Genomic DNA, 19,312 nt, shown 5'->3' on the forward strand with positions numbered 1-19,312 from the left:
TTCGTGCGACGATTAAATCCCGGATAATTCCAAAACTTAATATTTTGATCCCAAATTTTAAACATAACATTTTTATTATTTATTCTACCCTTAAAAATCATGAGCCACACCCGTGGACCCATGGTTCCAATTTTAGCCTTTTAATTTTTGAAATTGACACATATAGGTACACACCGAGCCATCTCCGTATTTACTTGAGCCATGCCCGAGCCATCGTGAGCCAAACCCGAGCCAAACCATCTAGGAACCCTCCTGACCAAGCCCAACCACTAGAACCAGACCCTAGCTCGCTCAAACTCACCTGGACACTAGCACAAACCTGCACAAGGAAGGGAACTCACGCCTATTGAGTCCTAGCCCACTAGGACTCTTCCAGCCGAGCCACCACCAAACCCACCTGACCCTAACCAACCCTGGACCACGCCCAGCCCCTACCCAGACCAGCCCAAGCCCTGGAACCCCAAGCACGAAGCTCTGAACCAAGCACAACCACCCTGCGCGCTAAGGCTCTCTCACGATTTCATATTTTTCCTCGAGCCAGCAGCGACCCAGCTGCACCAGCCCCTCACAGCCCTTACCCAACTTCCTTAGACCCTATAGGACCTACCTAACTCGCCCAAGCCCCAGCAGCCAGCCCCCCTTGGCTGCTGTCACCCTTACCTGCTCGCGCGAGGAGTCTCTGCTCCATGGGACTCCTCCAAAGCTGCGCGCCAGGGGTTCTAGCCATTCTAGGACCCTTCCTAACTCTGACCCACGTCCAGCACGATCCCTCCTTGAGACCTGGTCGAACCCCTAAGCCCCATGCATAAGAAACGAGTCCCTTGAACCCCCAACAAGTGCACAAGCCTTTTAAAACTCTCGGCCCTCTCCTGTAATTCTTCCCCTTCCGTTCTAACTTGTTTTCTTGATTAATTTATCATGTTTTGGCTATAAATCATTCATATTTTATCATTTTTGGCAGCATGTCTGTCGGATTCAAAAACGTTTTTTCATAATAACGTAAAATCGTCGCGTTTTTGAAAATATACGATCTGCCGTAAAATTAATCCAACAATCATATTTTTCATGCATAAACAATTAAACACACATATTATGATTTTTATGATGTTTTAAAAAGGTTTTAGGAAACGTGCCTTTGCGTTTATAACGCTCGATTATTCAATCGTTGGCAAGGGTGCGACGTTGGATGACCGGATCACGAAGAACACAAGCTTTTCTTTCCTCCAAAATCTCGAAAATCCTAGTGTGTGTGAGTGAGTTTTTCAGCTGAAAGTAGGTTTAATTGTGGTGTTTTGAAAGCCTAGGTAGCTTATTTATAATTAATTAACATGCTAATGGGTTTTGGTTTTGGGCTTGCAAGATTAAGGGTAATTGGGCCTTCTTTAAATCATTAAATTGGGCCCAATAACAATTAATTAATTAAAACATAAAAGTTTATAAAATAAGTTTCCATAAAATAATATTTTTGATTTTTTAAAACTCCTTGTTTGCCCAAAACCGGCTTCCCGAGAAAAAAATCTTGCTCGACTTCTAAAATAATTCGAACTCCAATATTTTTAGGAAAATTAAATCATTTTTAAATCATATTAGGAAGCCTTGCCATTATTTCAATAAAAATACATATTCTTGTCTTGGTCGTCCCCTGTCTCCTTTCCCCTACTTATTATTGAATAATCGGGTAAAATCCTTAATTTCGTGTAATCATGTCATATTATCATTTAATCATATAATCATACATTTAATCATATAATAAATGTCATTCTAGCATTTAAAATCAATTTAATAAAACAATTAAGCAATTAAAATAATTTTGCATGTATGCGGTTTACGTAGGTTGGTTTTTCGGACGTTACATAATATATCTAAATTTTCATTACATAAATAAACATTTATGGAAGAAAAAAATCAATAAAATTTTTTATTATTGATTTCATACTTGTATATTTTATACAAAGTAAATAATACAAAAATATTCAAAAATTTCATTAAAAAATACTTATATTATCATATATAAAAAAATACAAAAAATATTATTTTTTCCATGTCCATGGACCGCTTGGGTTGGCCCGCCTAATCCCGCGCGGTTGACCAGCCTATGCCCGCCTTTTTTTGGGTTGAAAAATTTTTAACCCAACTCACTTAAATTATGTGGCGGAGTGGCTTACTCCACGAGCACAATCTAAATTGACGGTTCTAACTAAATATGTATTTAATAATATATATTTTAACAAAATTTTAAATCGCTAATCAACAACGGTTATATAACACCGTTGTCTTTTTCCAAAAAAAAAACATGCTAATTAACAATGGTTCGCTAAAAACGTTGTCGTTTCTCCAAACAAAATACACTAATCAACAACGGTTAGCTAAAACCATTATTGTTTTCCACTAATCAACAACGGTTTGCTAACACCATTGTTGTTTTCCAAAAAAACACGCTAATCAATAACGGTTAGCTAAAACCGTTGTTGTTTGTCCAAAAAAACACGCTAATATACAATGGTTTATAAAACCGTTATTTTTAAAACAATAAGACAATGGTTTCTGAAAACCCGTTGTTGTAACTACGAAAAAACACGCAAAACTACAACAGTTTCTCATATATCGTTGTCGTAGCTTCGAAAAAACCGCTAATAAATAACGGACAAAAACCGTTGTTAAAATATAAATTACAATAGTTTTTTAAAATAAAAAATTTGTTGCAGTGCTTGTTAGGTGTGTAGCTCTTTGTTACAATAGGTCCATATCCATCAATTGTTACGATAGTCCGATCAAGTTGTCAAGTCTGAAAGACAAGCCCTGGAAGTCTTCATACCAGTCTTATCTTATTTTATTCAATTAATATCTAAAGCGATAAAGTATCATAAGAGAGATACCGAAGATGAAAGGACGGAGAGGGAATCCAAGTTTATTCCATCTAGTTTGTAATCCATAGCACGTAATCCCTATGCCGGTCTTGTAGAGCAGATTCCTTTAGTTAGGTTTTCAAAAAATTTCAATTAAACCCAAAAATTATTTAAAATTATAAAATTTCCCCGGACTGAAAACTATTTTGGGTTCGTGGGATACCCGAACAACTTTGGGCAATCCTATCCCTGTCACGTGTGATCCTGGACAATTTGGGCAGTCCCTATCGAGCAAGGCTGCGCAAAAAGCACTTCCTAAACCTTTTTTTATTTGAAACTTGCGGCCAGTGCTGTCCGTCGGGAAGTTTACTTCCCATGTGCGCCGCCCGAATAGTTTCCAGAAACACACATAAAATAATTTTTTCTTTTCTGAAAAATAAAATATTTTTCCTGCAATTTTTGAAATTTTCTTATGCGACTGGAAATAATAAATTCATCATGACTAAACAATAAACACACAAACCATATAATTTAAAGAAACCTATGTTTTTATACCACTGTTAATGTATTATTTTCTAATGCCCAAGACACATCCAAAGTTTTAAATTTTATTTTCTTCATACAATAATAAGCTCGGGCACGCGTATGGTTTAATTCAAGAATAGGGTATTTATTAAAAGATTTACCTACAAACGTGAACATTTCAGAATGGATCCAACTATTGCCAGAATAACGAAGATAGCTCATGTTGTAAATCTCTCTACAAATATAGCTATCCTCGCTGTACTTCTCGTGAATATCCCTTGAATCCTTCTTCAAGTTCTCCTCTATAAAGTCCATGAAAGGTGATTTTGATCCTCTTCGAATTTGCAGTAGAAAACTAGAAGAATTTTGATATTAAGGTGAAGAATAAGAACGACGCCCGAAACTTTAAGTGAGAGAAAGTAGGTGTCAACTTGGTGTGTGTGAGAGAGAGGTTTAAAAAATTTGATAATGCAAAGTTGTATCTAACAATAGGCTCGTATAGCCTATTTATAGATATGTGACCAACCTTTTGTAGGTCACCAACTAATTTAATTGAGCTAAGACTTGTGCACTCCAAGTTTCTAAAAGCTCATACTTATACAATCAAAGTCAATCAAAACTCTCCACATGTATTAAAACCAACTATTGATTAATTTCGGGATCCCGGATAAAAATCTGATATCATCTATGTAGCGACTATAAATACCTCGTTATTATGATATATGGCTTGATTTTTGACCCACTGAAAACTTTCAGACAACTGCCGATTTTGGAAAACTTCCCTATAAAGTTAGCTAGTTGTATTGTTTTTAGCATTTTAATTCTCAAACTTCCAATAATGAAATGTGACTAATTTCTTAGCTAATAAAGTTTAATCATATCAAACTCAAGTTGTCAAATTCAACTCCTTCAATTTGATTATCTCCACAGAAAAAAATAAACAAATACTTTTGTAACCCTCAATTGTTCGGTGATATAACTAGTTGTGTGTTAAAAACTCGTTGTGATCCAGGATACCATCTATCTTCTATCCGGGCTTAACCTATTTAGCCTCGTTCTATGTATCAATTCCTTGATATAAGAACGTCAGAAGATGATCTAGCCAGAGTTTCATGCAATATTAACTCATTAGATCACATAAGATATCTACACCTATAGGTAAGAAGTGAATCCTTGAGTACAATGCATTGACTCCTATGTATGTCGCCACTACATACAATCTCACCACCTGATAACCCTCATGGAGCCGTTAAACGAGTCAAAGTGTAGCACTAATACGTAGAGCCTCACTGTTGTTTCGGGTCGTAAGGACTAATAATGTACAACCATAACCACGAACTCCTCGATAAATGATAGCCACTTGAAAATTCTGAGGGAGGGTTTTTCAGTGAACTTGTCATATGAGTATCCATATGTATGTTTGAACATCTCTATGTTCCTATCAATGAAACATGGTACACAACATCACAGATGTTAGTCTCAAGTTCGAGCGACCTTTATCTTTATTTCAGGCGGTTGTGATTTGTCTATGCTTGAGCTGTGTGCTGCTAGACTTAGAACTCTTAGATTCAACATAGTTAAGTCCTCTATGCTTAGCTTTATTCTAAAAAAAATACAGTCTGGCTAGTTTGGACTTTTGATTTATCATGTTCATATATTGTGCTGAACCGAACAAAGTATATCGATTTAGACTTGACTTTGTCCAGACACAATTGAGTATTTGCCTCAGTGAAATTGAATTCATTTTTGCTAAACTTCAAGCCAGTTCTGTCACCAGCTGGTTTTTGCTTCTCATGCATTTTAACAAAGAAACAAAAGACTTGTTCGAAAAATTTACTAGATGTGTCAATCGTTTATCTCATTGATATTTGCTTGGAACAATATACCCAAATCATCATTCTCGGTACCCATTAGATTGAGTTTTACCCTAATATTGTCCAATTTCTTTCGCTCCATGCATCTAGAGTCACTAGACTTATTTGTTAGTCTTTTCTTTTCTGTCTTTACTTCTTCAAATGACTGTAAAAGTCTTTTGAACTCATCTATCATACCATGTAGTGTAGTGATAATATCATCTCGTGTGAATTCAATAGAACTAAAATCAAATACCATGTCATCGGCAGTATCCAACTCAAGTTCTGCAATTTCCAGCTCAACATCAGCCATCAAACGCTCGTCTTGCTCTTCTTCACTCTAATTGGATGAGGTCTCCGAGACGGATGGATCTGAATCTGCTTACTTGCTTTTGCTTTCCTGACCAACAAGAACTTTTTGGTCCTAATTTTTCTTGAAAAATCTCTTGTTATCTCCGTACCTCATATTCTCAGAAGACTTCTTTTCATATTTCTTAGGCATGTTACATTATGCAATAACATGATCATTATTTCCACAGTTAAAACAAGTTTGATTCTCATAAGCTTGATCTTTTTTAAAATATGAATTGAACTTAGGTTGCTTCTTTCACGTAAATTTGTTAATTATTTTAACACAAAGAGACATAACCTCATTGCTTATATGTTCAACAGATTTCCAGTTAGATGACTCTTCATTAGCACTTGTTGTGGAGGTAGTTCAAACCAAAGCTTTAGTTGGCTGAGAGGTAGAAGGATATTCTTATGTTCTTATGCCCATTTCGAACTCGTAGGTTTTAAGATATCAAAAAAAAATAATGCAGCTCAAGTTTGTTGAGGTCCTTTGACTACCTCATGCCTACTGTACTCTCTCATGCCTACTGTAATGACATCCCATTCCCTGGGTAGTAATTCTCTAATAACCTTTCAAGTAAGTTCATAATTAAAATATTATTTTCCAAGAGCAACAAGTTCAATAACAATATCTGATAAACCTTTCATCAAATTCATTTAATATTTTCTCAGGTTACATTTTAGTTTGATCAAATTTATGCATAGCAACAGTTTCTCTCACATAATTAAGTCAATTTTCTTATATTTCTTTAGTTTTGGAACACATCTTAATCTTAATAAAAAATATTTTTATCAAGATTTTTGTAAAGAATATTCTTGGTCATATTGTCAAGATCGAATTTCTTTTTATCTTTGGTGGTCCACTCGGACCAGTGTCTTTCCCCTATTTGAGTTGCACCCTCAGACACAACTATATCAATATTGGCCTTCATAATCTTAATTGGACCGTCAGTGATGACATACCACATGTTATTATCTTGAACAGTCAGGGAGTGTCAATTCAGATGGAAGAGGTCGGGTTGACGCACAATACTACTTAAAAAGTGTTCAACCCGAATCAACCCGAAAACTCACAACTTGAACCCGAACCCGACTAACCCGACTCAACCCGATCAACCCGATTTTGATTTTTTTAAAATTTTTTTAAAATAAATTAAATTCAAAAAATATTTTAATTGAAACATATAATAAAAAATATCCCTTATATATGATTTAAATTTGAAAGTCTAATTGTAAAAAAATTAATGTATATTTACTAAATCAAATAAACAATTGTTTTAAAAATAAAAATTTACAAAATAAATATTAAATTATGAAAAATTATGATATAAATATAAAATAAATATTATTTTTTTAAAATATACAATATATAAAAATGTAGGAAAACTGAAAACCCCAAACCGAAACCCAAGTCTGATTTTTCGGGTTGAACCGTATTGGGTTGGCAAGTCGAGTATGATTTTGACACCCTAGGCAGTCAGATGTGTCTACATACAAATTTGCAATCATAATCTTCTTTGAAAAAAATTAGATTTCTGTTAAAGGATGTCATTGAGTATATGTTTATAAGAGGTAGAGAAAACTATCTCTAATACTACTTGTTATGATCATAAAAGAATTTAAATGAGGGTAAAATAAGGGGTAAAATAAAATCTTTTAGAATTTTCATTTTAAACTTGGGCTAAAAAATGGTTATTAAATTATTAATGTCTTTATCTTGATCAGGTAGACATAGTTTGACCATTGAAAAAGAGTTTTCAAAGTAGGAAGGTTCCAGCTGGACTACTGAATCAATATAAAACGTCTTTTACTCGTTTTCTTAAAACGTGCTAGAAATTTATTTTTTTTCTCCTTAATCTCCATAATTCCAAATATACATATATATACTTTAAAATACCTTGACACCATTTTTAAAATATAACAACCACTAATATTTAAAAATCCAAAGGAGAATAGTTTAAAGCATAAAATCGTCAAACGTTTTACCAACTTAAAACATTATTGAAAAGTATAGCACATACTATAACCTCTTAAAAACCACTCATAAATAAATCGTCGTAAAAATATCTTTAACATCACTTAAAATTATAAATCATAACTAGTGCGGAAAACTAGTGTCAGTCCTCGGGTTATGTGCACCTTCAGTCCAGCAAAGGTCAACCATCAAGACTTCCATTATCATAATCACCTGCATCAATCACACCTAGTGAGTCTAAAGACTCAACACACCATAATCTTGATAACGAGTACTACATATACAGAACACATGCACCATAAAAGTACTTGTACTTAAAATATCTTCATGAAGATGCATAAACTTTAAACATAACATTTTCGTAAACATTTTCATGATGCATAAACTTTAAATGAAAACATTTTCATAATGATGCATCAACTTTGAACATAAACATTTTCATATAAACATAAACATATTCATATCAACATATTCATAACATCATATTCATATTCGTATTCGTGTTTGTTGAATTCATATCGTGATTGTGACTCGTATTCGTATTGGGCGATGGATCTATCTAGAGAAAACCACAGTACTGTGCGGCGGAAACACCAGCAACACTCTCACCGGTCAACTGGGCCTTGGCCAACGTATTAACATATTAACGTATTCGTATTCGTATCCATGGAAACATGATCATTGGGCTCCCACTGGGACCATAACCCTCACGATATCTCCAACATATTATCATATTAGTCACAATCTCTTCACGTCCTTCAACATTTCGTATTCTCATCACTTAATAAAAACATGCATATAATATCGTTTTTCTTTTAAACCAAGCATACAACATATCTTTTAAATGTTAATATTAAATAATAAAAATTCATAAACATTTAAAATAAACGTTTTAACATATAAAAATCCTTAAACATTTAGAAAAAACATTTTAACATCATAAACATTTAAATCATAAACATTTAAAATAAACGTTTTGACATATTAAATCATAAATATTTAAAATAACATTTTAACATATTAAAAATCCATAAACATTAAAAATAAACATATTAACATCATAAAAAGCTATAAACATTTAAAATTGACATGTTAACATATAAAGACCCATAAACATTTTAAAATACGTTTGAACATACAACGATCCATAAACATTTTTAAAATAAACATTTTTAACATATTAAATCCATAAACAATTAAATTACATATTTTAACATATAAAAATTCATAAACATCCATAATCATTGAAAATAATCATATTAGCATATAAAACAGCATTCAGAGCATTGTCATGACATTTACTAATTTTCGGGTATAAAATTACTGTTTTACCACTAGACATAAAATTTCACGTTTTTGAAATTTTCTTAATTTCATTAACTCTAACATGTCCCAAATAGTTATTTAAGCTTACATGAATTTTCTCGTATTTTTGTTTAGCATAAATCGAGGACTTTTAAATTAATCTTTAAATGTAACGTATTAATGCGTTTTAATCTCAAATTAAACTAAACCTTAATATAAAATTCCCAAATTAAAAACTTAGACTTGTAATAATTATTTGAGCTTAAATATAAATTTCCATAATTTTATTAAGCTTAAAACTAGGTTTTTCAATTAATTCTTTAATTAATGTTTCGTGCGACGATTACATCCTGGATAAATCCAAACCTCATTATTTTGATCCCAAATTTTAAATATAATATTTTTATTATTTATTATACCCTTTCAAATCATGAGCCACACCCGTGGACCCATGGTTTCAATTTTAGTTCTTAACTTTTCGTTTTTGACACATATTCAAACACACCGAGCCACCTCCAAACTTACTCGAGCCACGCCCGAGCCACCTTGAGCCAAACCCTAGACAACCCATTTAGGAACCATCCTGACCAAGCCCAGCCAGTAAAACCAGCCCTGGCCCGACCAAAACACTTCTGCCCCTTAACCCAATTGCATGCATGTGTGTAGGTTATAAGTATCCTAGCATATCTAGGACTCCTAACCCAACTAGAACACTCCCAGCCGAGCCACCACCGAGCCCATCCCTGACCAGCCCCTCTAGGCACCCTCCTGGACCCTTAGAACCCATAGGACCTGACCCTAAATTCCAAAACCGAACCCACAAACCAGCAACACATATGGCCGAGACTTCCTAACTTGATAGGACTCCACGTTTTCTTGTCCAGCTGCTTACCCAACGAGCCAACCCTTGAACCAGCCCCTCATGCACCATCTTAGGACCCTAATAACTCGACCTATCCCAGCCAAAGCCCTTTGGCCAAGCTCCTTAATCATCTGCACGCTGCTGCACACAATGGTGCAGCTTGTGCTGGTGTGCGCGGGTGGAGTCCTAACTTGCTAGGACTCCTCCGCAACCCCTTGGCTCGAGTCATAGCGTGGCTAGGACTCTTCCCTTGACCCCTCACGTGAATCTAGCCAATCCATGGTCCCAACCAAAGCCAAGCCCAGTAGCAAATCCCCCACAACCCGAGCCCTTCGAACACAAGCACATTTTCGTGTAAAACCATCCTAGATCATGTCCTAATCATGGCAGCCCCTTCTAACACACAAAAACATATTTTTTGAACCAAAACACATGCTTTAAAAATCACATATGATGCGTCTACGAAAATATAGCAAGGTGCAACTTGTTTTCATGCAATTTCATACATAAATACATAATATGGTGTGATAATGAGTAAAATAAGAATATGGCGTGTCTTTGCATTTTAAACGCACAATTTTACGTTGAAAAATCGAAGAACGACGACGAACGATCATGGCTTGAATTTACATGACAAAACAAAACTCTCCTTGATGTGCTTGTGGGTGCCGTGGGTTTTTGGAATGAAAAGAAATTCTAAATTGTGTTGCTAGGGTGGAGGCGTGGGTTTGTAAGGGTTATGGGGGTAGGTTAGTATATTATATAACTAATTAAATCACTAATCAAAGTCTTGGCCCATTAACAAAGTTAATTAGGCCCATTAGTGCTTAATTAAAATATTAAAAATAATTTTGCTTAAATAAGTTTGTGAATTTATTAGCCGGTTTGCCAAAACATTCGTATTTTGTTGAAAAACCAACACTGATAAAATTTACGTCCCGTCGTATAAAATCACCTCAAAACCCCTTATTTTCAAAAATATGAAAAAACATCACCCATATTTTAAATAATTAAAAAAAATTATTTAATAAAAACATTTTCTATTTTTCAGTCATGGTATCCGTTCCTCGATCGCAACTCGAATAACCTTTAAAAATAAATTTTTAATGCAATAATGTAGAAAAATATATTTTAAACATGCAAATATGCACAATATAATTAATTCATGCAATTAAAATATTTAATTAAAATACAAGAGGATTTAATAACTTGCGTGCATGTGGTTCGCGTGAGCTTTTAAATTTTCAGGACATTACACAATATATACTCTCCTAAACAAACTTTAAACAAGATAACCAGGTAGATAACAAAATCATATAGAAGTAAACAACTGAAAATAAATAACATAAGACATATGAAAGGTTGTAGCCAATATCCGTATACATATCCCTCTTCTTTCACTCAAGGAAAGAATCCACTGAAAGACTTTGCTTTTACTACTTTGTAATAACTCATTTCTGTTAGGATTTATCCACTGCCTATAATGAAACTTTTAGTATCTCTACAACACGTTCACAATCAATAAATGTCTATAGAACCTTAGGTTCAGACATAAACCAAAGCACAACTCTCTTAAACATATAGCTTGAGTTGATTGAGCAACACAAATTGATATTAAGAGATCAAATATAGAAATAAGTGTGCGCTAAGGTGAACAACTTTATATTTGAAAGAATAAGAGTTTTCAAGATTTTGATCAAGGCTCATTATGAATTTTTCAATAGTTTCTTTGGTCTTGATTAATGCCTTTATATAGTTGAATTTCTTCAATAGTAAGATCTTTATCAACTATCACTTGCACTAATATCCGACATAAAAACAAGTTGTCCTTTGTCTCATTTCTCTTCATAATACGCCACAATAAATTCACCTTGACATGTACCCAAATATGACAATTAACGACTCCTGAAAATTTGATTAATGAGAGACAAAATCATATGCATGTATTTGTATTTTTAGGAGACATTCTTTATCAACCGGAGACATTACTCTTTGTGAATTGATTGATCAAAATATATTATGAAATGTCTAGATGGTATTCAGATTGACTTGATGCGCAAGTATGCCATCTAGAAGCCAATTCGCAGCTTGAACTCTTTAAGAATTTTGGCATGAATCTTGAAAGCAACTTGATCTTACATAAAGATGTGCATCCTGACTTAATAATAACTAGTTGGAGAAATATGCAGACCAACTAGAATATTGAATATTGGAAAATCCAGCTTGACTTCATGTCATCAGACTAGAAACACGTTAACACAAAGAAATAGCAATTCAATCCTAAAACAACTCGATGCTATTTGTCGTCACCTAAACTAAGATATTTTCAATGTAACATAAAGTTACTTATGTCTGTTGATTTTTAGGTACATATAATGAACTCGATTGAACTGACTCTTTGCTGTAAAAGGTGTTTGATTCTTTATTTATTGTAGTTAAAGTTAATAATTATTTTGGATGGTCAAGGAAATATCTTCCCAAACTGCAGAAGGTGTCGTTCAGTTGGGAACAATTTTGGATTGCACCAGAAGATATGGATTTCGATTATAATTTTATTGTTAACAATGAAAAAATAGATCAAATATTAAATCTATATCTTAATTATTTGCACATTAATTATACAAAGTATAAAAAGTTTTTCAAATGAATCATTATTTGGTGAACTTGAAATCCACCTAATTAACATGGAATGTGTGAATTTGAAGTATGCGGTCTGAATTCTCTAAACAACAAAATACGTTTGAAATTCATCGATCAAAATGCAACCTTGGTCATATTGCTAAATCTATAAATGTGTTTGATCTGTTGGTTTAGAATAACAATTAATTAATTGATATCTAAAGTGGACTGAGATTATATGATCTTATATGCTTTCATGTGAACTGAATAATGTATCCATGTGGACCAGATGATGTACTATTTGGTAGCCTCATTATTTTTTTAATTTACATTCAAAATGAAATTATTTATATTTTTACAAAAGTTACCAATTTGTAAACATGTTAATTTTTTCACCTCTGCACATATTATATAGATTAGATTTTTTATTTACACATTACCTTAATATATATTCCAAAAAGTTTACATAATTAAATTTTTTTATAATATTCATGTGCTATATTTTACATACATTCGTGCGTCGGTCGCTAACATGAAAAAAAAGATACATTACGAAAATATATGTCTGTTTTATATAAAAATAGACACATATAATTGTATCTGTATTAGATAATGTATGTGCATCTCATTATTAATTAAATCAATTAAATATTCTAAATACATCGAATTAAAATTTTTACAAGTTTAACTGTTTGAGAGAGACAATGATTGGGAACTTTGGGCCGACTAGCTCGTGTTAAGGGCTGCCATTATTTAGTCCAACGGGCTTCGTCCCACTTAAGGTCAATTGGACCATAAATTTCAAATGGGATACGGCAGCCGCTTCCCCTCAACTGAGGGTTTTTCGCCTTTAGGGTTTCTAATCGTTATATATATATACAACCCCAAATTCCCCTCGTTTCTTCATCTTCATAGCAATTCGCGTCGCATCAACGCTGAAAAAATTAATTCTTGTGCGTTTCTCGTGTGATTGAATTCACTTTGTGTAATTTTACATGATCCGCACGTTGTCTCCCGGGCTCCTCGGAAAAATTCGAAGCTGAAGAAATGGCCCCAATACTCGTGCCAAATTGGCGCCGCCAAGTGTTGCAGATTTGCCTCTGTACCTTTCTTTTTTCAAGGCCAATCTGTGTCAAATCGGCGGCTACATTTCTTTCACCCTATTGAAAATCGTTAGTTTTTGAACAATTCAGTTTGCCTCACCACACCTTTAGCTTTTTTTCTGACAACTCATGGAAAAAGGTGTAGTCATGGAGGCTCAAATTTTAAGCGGTCTTCACGTGGGGGTTTTACGTTTTTCTGTATTGTTTTACCTCTAAAAATGTCCGCTATATTCTCTTTTATTCGATTGAAATTTCAATTTTTTTACCATATATGAGTTGGCAGTGATTAAATATTTATCCGCGCTTCTGAGATTAATCATCTTTGAAGTATAAACAAGAGATAAATGGTTGAATTTCTTAATATGAGCCATTTTAGTTTTGTTTTCATTTAATTACAAGTTACGTTTTTGTTTTCTGTGGATTTCGTGGGCCGTGATGATTGTTCTACAGCTTAATTATGCCAGTTCTGCTTCTGAATACACGTGATTGATAGAGCTGTTTAATATATCTGAGCCTCTGAAATCTTCCACTACAATTATTTTTAAGGCTGAACTCAGTTTTGTTTTCTTGTTTTAATGTGTTTTTGTTGCTTCTTCTTGAATTTATACTATGAGTTTCTGTTTTGCCATTTGTTTTGTATTCCATGATGATTTATCCAAATAATTGAGGTGTTTCTGGTCCCATGTCCTTGGCTTTCAAGGAGAACCTACTTGGGGTTGCTGCATCATTTAATGAAATTTCTTGGAATGTCTGACTCTGTATCTTTTTTAAAATTTGTAACACCTCTTTTTTTTATAGCAAATGCATAATTCAATCATAGTATTAGGATATATGCAAATTATTGATTGTTGCTGAAGTTGTACTTGTTTTGTTAATAAGATCCAAAAGGTTTATTGATATCAAGAGTTGTAGATTCGTTGCAGGTATACAGAATTATGTGGAAAGCCGATTTCTAGTTTCTTCTGGGAATACACTATGATATTGGGTGAAAGATCAAATCTTTTATGTGATATGTTCCATAAAATATTTCAAGATCGAGTTTTTATTTTGATTCCTATCTCTGCCTATGATGTTTGTTGGATAGTAAATGAGTTGCAGTGAAGCCAAGTACCTGTTTTACAGGAGAACCCACTTGGTGAATCTGCATTACAAATGATCAAATATTCATTTACTGAGGCAAAATTTTTAAAGTTTTCATTTCGTTCGTATGTATGATTTGAACTTTTTGTAGATATCATTGTGTGATTGAGTTTAACTATACTCTTACCCTGATAAATAAAAGAATTGGGTATAGGGTCTGAAAAACTCGAATATTGTTGTGTAATCATCAGCTTCATCTCTTGAAATTTCTCATGGGATTGGAGTCAAACTAACATCACTAAATTCTTTTATTGTGACAAGATTTCATTTGATCGAAGTTGTAGCTGGCTCTGCCTAATTGAAGTTTTTACAAGTAAATATGAGTACATTTGTTGAGATCTCGTCTTTGTAGTGTTTTTTGTGAAAGTGTGTTTTAAAAATTAAATCGGTGGACTTGGTTACAAGAACATGTTCAAAGGTGAGAGTAAGTTGGTTGAGACGAAATGTGTTGATGATTTCATTTTATGGTTTTACAAAATGAGATTTGTGAAAGTGACATTGATGTTGTAAAGATGTGTTCAAATATTTTTTTTTAAAAAAAAACTTTAATTTTTTATACGAATAATTAAAATGTAAAAATTTATAGAAAAAATATGCTGTGTAAAATATATATTTTTTAAATTATTTAAATATTTTAATTAATTGAAATATATATGTGTGTTGGGTACTTCATCGCCGGGGTAACGTGTTTTAATTTTTTGCCTTCAGTTGTTTTCTTTTCCAACTTTCAAACTATGCTATGTATGTGTTTGTGGACGAGATATTTTAATTTAGGTAAGATACGTAGACGATTTGTTACAATGGACGGGTTAAATTGTAATCATCTTATTGAGAAATTCATTAGTTAATGAAAATCATCATATAATTAAAAGTTTTATTTGAAGACTGAAGCACAGGCGGACCAGAATGTTAAAATGTCATTTGTTCGATATGAAGAAGGTTGCTTAGGTGGGGGGTAACTGACCCAACTATAGCAAACGGATGATACGAAAAGGTTACTTACTTGTGTACAAGAAAGAAAATTGTTGTTTATTGTATTTATAAAAGAGGATTAAAGCATCGTTTTCCATTTTGTCTGAAAATTGTGATTGATGCGTCATTCATGTGTTCTGTTCCTCTAGGCCTAATCCCATCCTCCCTCTCGTTGGCTCGTGTTTGCTTGCATCTTCCGAGACATCAAAGACATTCAGCATCGATTTATTTATGTGGAAAGCACAAGAATGCTTGCCCAAGTCTCTGAGATATAATACAATTCATCAAAAAGAAATTATCCCACTTGCAGTATGTTATATCACACGAATCATAATCTGAATTTGAGTTCAAAGTACTTGCAAACACAAACTATTTCGAAACTTTACACCATTTTTTTTTAACTCATTTGATCATCTTCTGCGTAATTGAGGGTTTGACAGACTGATGGCTCCATCTCCCCATCAGTATTACAGAAATACGAGTTCTTCCCAGTCAATTCAGCCACCCGTTTAGCAGGTCCAGAATCCCGAAGGCTCTCATTCATGCAACGAGCGATCCTGATTCTTGGAAGCAAATTTGGAACCACCACCATGGAGTGGGGAGACTTTTCATTATCTTCAAGGTTTCTGTGAACTACAATCTCACTAGGAATTTCCCACTGCTTCTTAACCAGGGATTCGCTCCCTAAATTCTTGGTTTCATCTGTTTCCACGCGAGATTTCCCAGCTGATGTCGAACGTTTCTTTTCACATCGTTTGGTATCATCCTTGTCAATCTCTGGGAAAGACCTCTTTCTCATGATAGAAGCTTGGCTGTTATTTTGATTGTAGCGGCTAGCCACAACTCTTCCTGGCTTGAGTGGCTTCTTATTTACCAAAATTTCGGCCTCTTTGAAAAGTTTCTTCGGCTGAATTGAGCTGATAATCCCATCTTCTTTCTTGATACCCTTTCTGGATGCAATTGTGGTTACGGCCTGCCTAGGCAGAACTTGATTCTTGAAAGCAACTTTTTTCGATTTGGGACTTACACTTGAACCTTTAACACTTTCCTTTTCGACCACCTTTTCTTCATCTATTTCTTGGAGCTTGAAAAAACAAGATTTTCTTCTACTCTGAGAAGGGGTGATCATCTCTTGCTTGCCTAATTGCTTCGGTTTCATTAATCCAAAAATCTCGGATGGCCCCATGCTGATCCCTCTTCGAACTCCGGACACGATTTCTGATGGGCCCAAACTAACCCCTCTCCTTGATTTTCCAATTGTTGATGAGATTTCATCAACCTTTTTATCCTCTTCTGCATTCTTAGCAAAAACGCTTTGTTTCAGATCCATAAACTTTGCGGGCACCACTCTACCTCTCTTCTCCGAAACCCGCAGGCTCATCTCCATTTTTTCCAATCTCAACGCTTCCAATTTTGAACTCAACCTACTGATTTCATTCTCAACCTCTTTAATTTCCTCATCAATCTTCTTATCATCCCGAATCTCCTTTCCGTTGTCACGTTTCGGCACCTTGGTTTCTACACCATCCTTCCTCACAACTCCTTTAATTCTTGATTTCTCCAAAGCCCCGTCTGTGTTAATTGGCTTAAAGGGCGTAGTAGTTGACGACACCAGGGAAGATGATACGGAGGGGATCTGATTCTCCAGAAACGAACCTTGATTTTCCTTACCAGAAACCGAATCAAAAGAAGCTTTTGGATTCTCAAAAATCGACTTCAATGAACCCCACGAGGGTCTATCCGACGTCAAATCTTCAGAATATCCATTGTTAAACGCAGCGTTGTTCCAAATCTGTACCTCAGTAGTATAACTCATGCCTTCTGGAAATTGATTACAACTGATTTTTCTCTGATGGGCTCCGACAATAATAGAGAAATTCGAGAAAAAAAATTGGAGATTTCTTGAATTTTTTTCGAGTTCGCTGAATCAGAGTTGGGAAAGAGAGATGATAATGGGGTTGTGATCTATCTTATGGAGTTTTTATGTTTTTCGAGATTTCGACCGTTGGAGAGGAAATATACGTTATTGGACACCTCCGCTCCATCGCGACCGTTGAACAGTAAACGGTTATAGCGAACGCTCCGATTTTATATAAAGGCCAATATATTTTGGTAAAATTTAATTGCAAAATTAATAAAAGCAATGATCCGAATTAAATTTCAATAATTGGGCAGTCCGGATTCGTCTTTGGTTCGACCCGGAGTTAATCTTGAATTTTCAAATCATTTTGAATTTTAAAAATATTTCCTAATGTATATATGCACACCATTTGCAAGCTATTTGAATCTTCATTTTGCTTCAAGTTTTAATATTTTAATTTGATTACAAAAATATTATTTCTTAAAGGGAAAAAATATTTATTAAGTGAATCTGCATTAATCATAAAAATGTTATTTGATCTGTAAATAGAAATTAAAGTTCGATTTATTTGAATCGATTAAAACGATAGTTTTTCTTAAAACAAAGTTTCTGATTTTTAAATATATTTAATTTAATTAATTATTTCGGTTTAACAGAAATAAACAAAGACCAAGAGCATATGAGTTTTCTATCTAAGTTGAGACTCTATTTTTCCGTCACGAATTATGAGACTATATATCCTATAAAGTTTTTTAAAATTTAATAAATAACTAAAAATTTATGATTTTTGGACATCAAATAATTTAATTTTGTGGATCGCGGTGTTGGTGGTTCGACTCGGTGTTAGTTTTGAATGTTCAAATCATCTAAGTGTTATAATTTTATTAGAAAGCTATATAAAGAGAATAGAAATGAAATAATTTGAATTGCCAATTACTTCAACTAAATACCCATATTTATAGGGCAGAGAGATTGTTATATGAAAAGAAGATTACAATGATTTATCAATCAAATCAACCATCTACCTTTTATATATATATATATATATATATATCTACTATTTTAAATATATATATATATTTTTTTTATTAAAGCTGAGAAGGCTTTAAAAACCGCTTCTTCGAGGACACCAAATTTCTTGTCTCTTTTGCCCTTATAACCAAACCCACCGAAATTTATGGGCCTATTTCTTTCTTTTTTTTCCCTCCCTCTCCATTGTCTCTAATCTAAGCGTGTACGAAACCCTGTGTGTAGAATTGAATAGAAGAAAAGGGGGCGGCACAGAATTTTTCAAGATTAGTTCATGAACATCGAAGAAAAGGTGAGGTCGAAGTACAATTCTCTCGTATATTGTTGCTTTACCTTCATAGATTTCGCTTCCCTCTGCACCATCTCCCCCAACATATACTCGGTCGAAGCCTCGAGAAACCGAAAACCACATCCATTGGTGTCCTGTCTGCCAATTCAAATTCACTTTCCCGGCCAATAAATCATAAGTGTTTTGTGGTAAATTCGCAAATATCTTCCTCTCAACTCTCAACCGATCTGATTGTTATTCGTTTCGAGTTCCGCATTTCAATACTGAAATTTCAATGTTGAATTTGATTGAGGTAACCTATCTTTTGGCTGAATTTCGGTAGGGGTGTCAATATCATGGTTCGGTTATTTTAAAAAAATATTATAAATATATAAAAATTAAAAATTTTGAAAAATATTTAGAAATATGAAAATTAAAATAAATATCATTTAAATAGATTATTTGATGTAAATAAGAAATTAAAATATTTTTAAAATTTTATTAACAATTTATTGAACACAATTTATATCGTCATTATATTTAAAATATTTCTAACCATATCAAAAATTAAATATACTATTAAAAATTATTTGTATTTAATTA

The 19,312-nt window shown here is 33.6% G+C and overlaps 1 protein-coding gene and 6 non-coding genes across 7 annotated transcripts; 6 read left to right on the top strand and 1 right to left on the bottom strand.

The window, feature by feature from the left end:
- Positions 1-13,336: 13,336 nt before the first annotated feature.
- On the top strand, positions 13,337-13,488 carry LOC142550404 (small nucleolar RNA snoR134). The gene has a single exon (XR_012821363.1). It is a non-coding gene; the product is annotated as a small nucleolar RNA snoR134 (small nucleolar RNA).
- Positions 13,489-13,716: 228 nt separating this feature from the next.
- LOC142550403 (small nucleolar RNA U36a) lies at positions 13,717-13,809 on the top strand. Its single transcript, XR_012821362.1, has one exon. It is a non-coding gene; the product is annotated as a small nucleolar RNA U36a (small nucleolar RNA).
- A 54-nt stretch (positions 13,810-13,863) lies between these two features.
- On the top strand, positions 13,864-13,958 carry LOC142550393 (small nucleolar RNA Z223). The gene has a single exon (XR_012821352.1). It is a non-coding gene; the product is annotated as a small nucleolar RNA Z223 (small nucleolar RNA).
- A 120-nt stretch (positions 13,959-14,078) lies between these two features.
- Positions 14,079-14,186, top strand: LOC142550394 (small nucleolar RNA Z278). The gene has a single exon (XR_012821353.1). It is a non-coding gene; the product is annotated as a small nucleolar RNA Z278 (small nucleolar RNA).
- Positions 14,187-14,501: 315 nt separating this feature from the next.
- Positions 14,502-14,617, top strand: LOC142550395 (small nucleolar RNA Z278). The gene has a single exon (XR_012821354.1). It is a non-coding gene; the product is annotated as a small nucleolar RNA Z278 (small nucleolar RNA).
- Positions 14,618-14,715: 98 nt separating this feature from the next.
- On the top strand, positions 14,716-14,825 carry LOC142550402 (small nucleolar RNA snoR97). The gene has a single exon (XR_012821361.1). It is a non-coding gene; the product is annotated as a small nucleolar RNA snoR97 (small nucleolar RNA).
- A 1,123-nt stretch (positions 14,826-15,948) lies between these two features.
- On the bottom strand, positions 15,949-17,367 carry LOC142549996 (uncharacterized). Its single transcript, XM_075659240.1, has one exon. It carries the CDS (start codon positions 17,365-17,367, stop codon positions 15,949-15,951), a length of 1,419 nt encoding a protein of 472 aa, XP_075515355.1.
- Positions 17,368-19,312: the final 1,945 nt, after the last annotated feature.

This window comes from Primulina tabacum, chromosome 6, assembly GCF_025594145.1.
Source record: "Primulina tabacum isolate GXHZ01 chromosome 6, ASM2559414v2, whole genome shotgun sequence".
NCBI classification, from domain to species: Eukaryota; Viridiplantae; Streptophyta; class Magnoliopsida; order Lamiales; family Gesneriaceae; genus Primulina; species Primulina tabacum.

What these genes read in the sequence shown, in the direction of transcription:
- LOC142549996 (XM_075659240.1), bottom strand. Translation starts at nt 17,367, where the DNA reads ATGAGTTATACTACTGAGGTACAGATTTGGAACAACGCTGCGTTTAAC.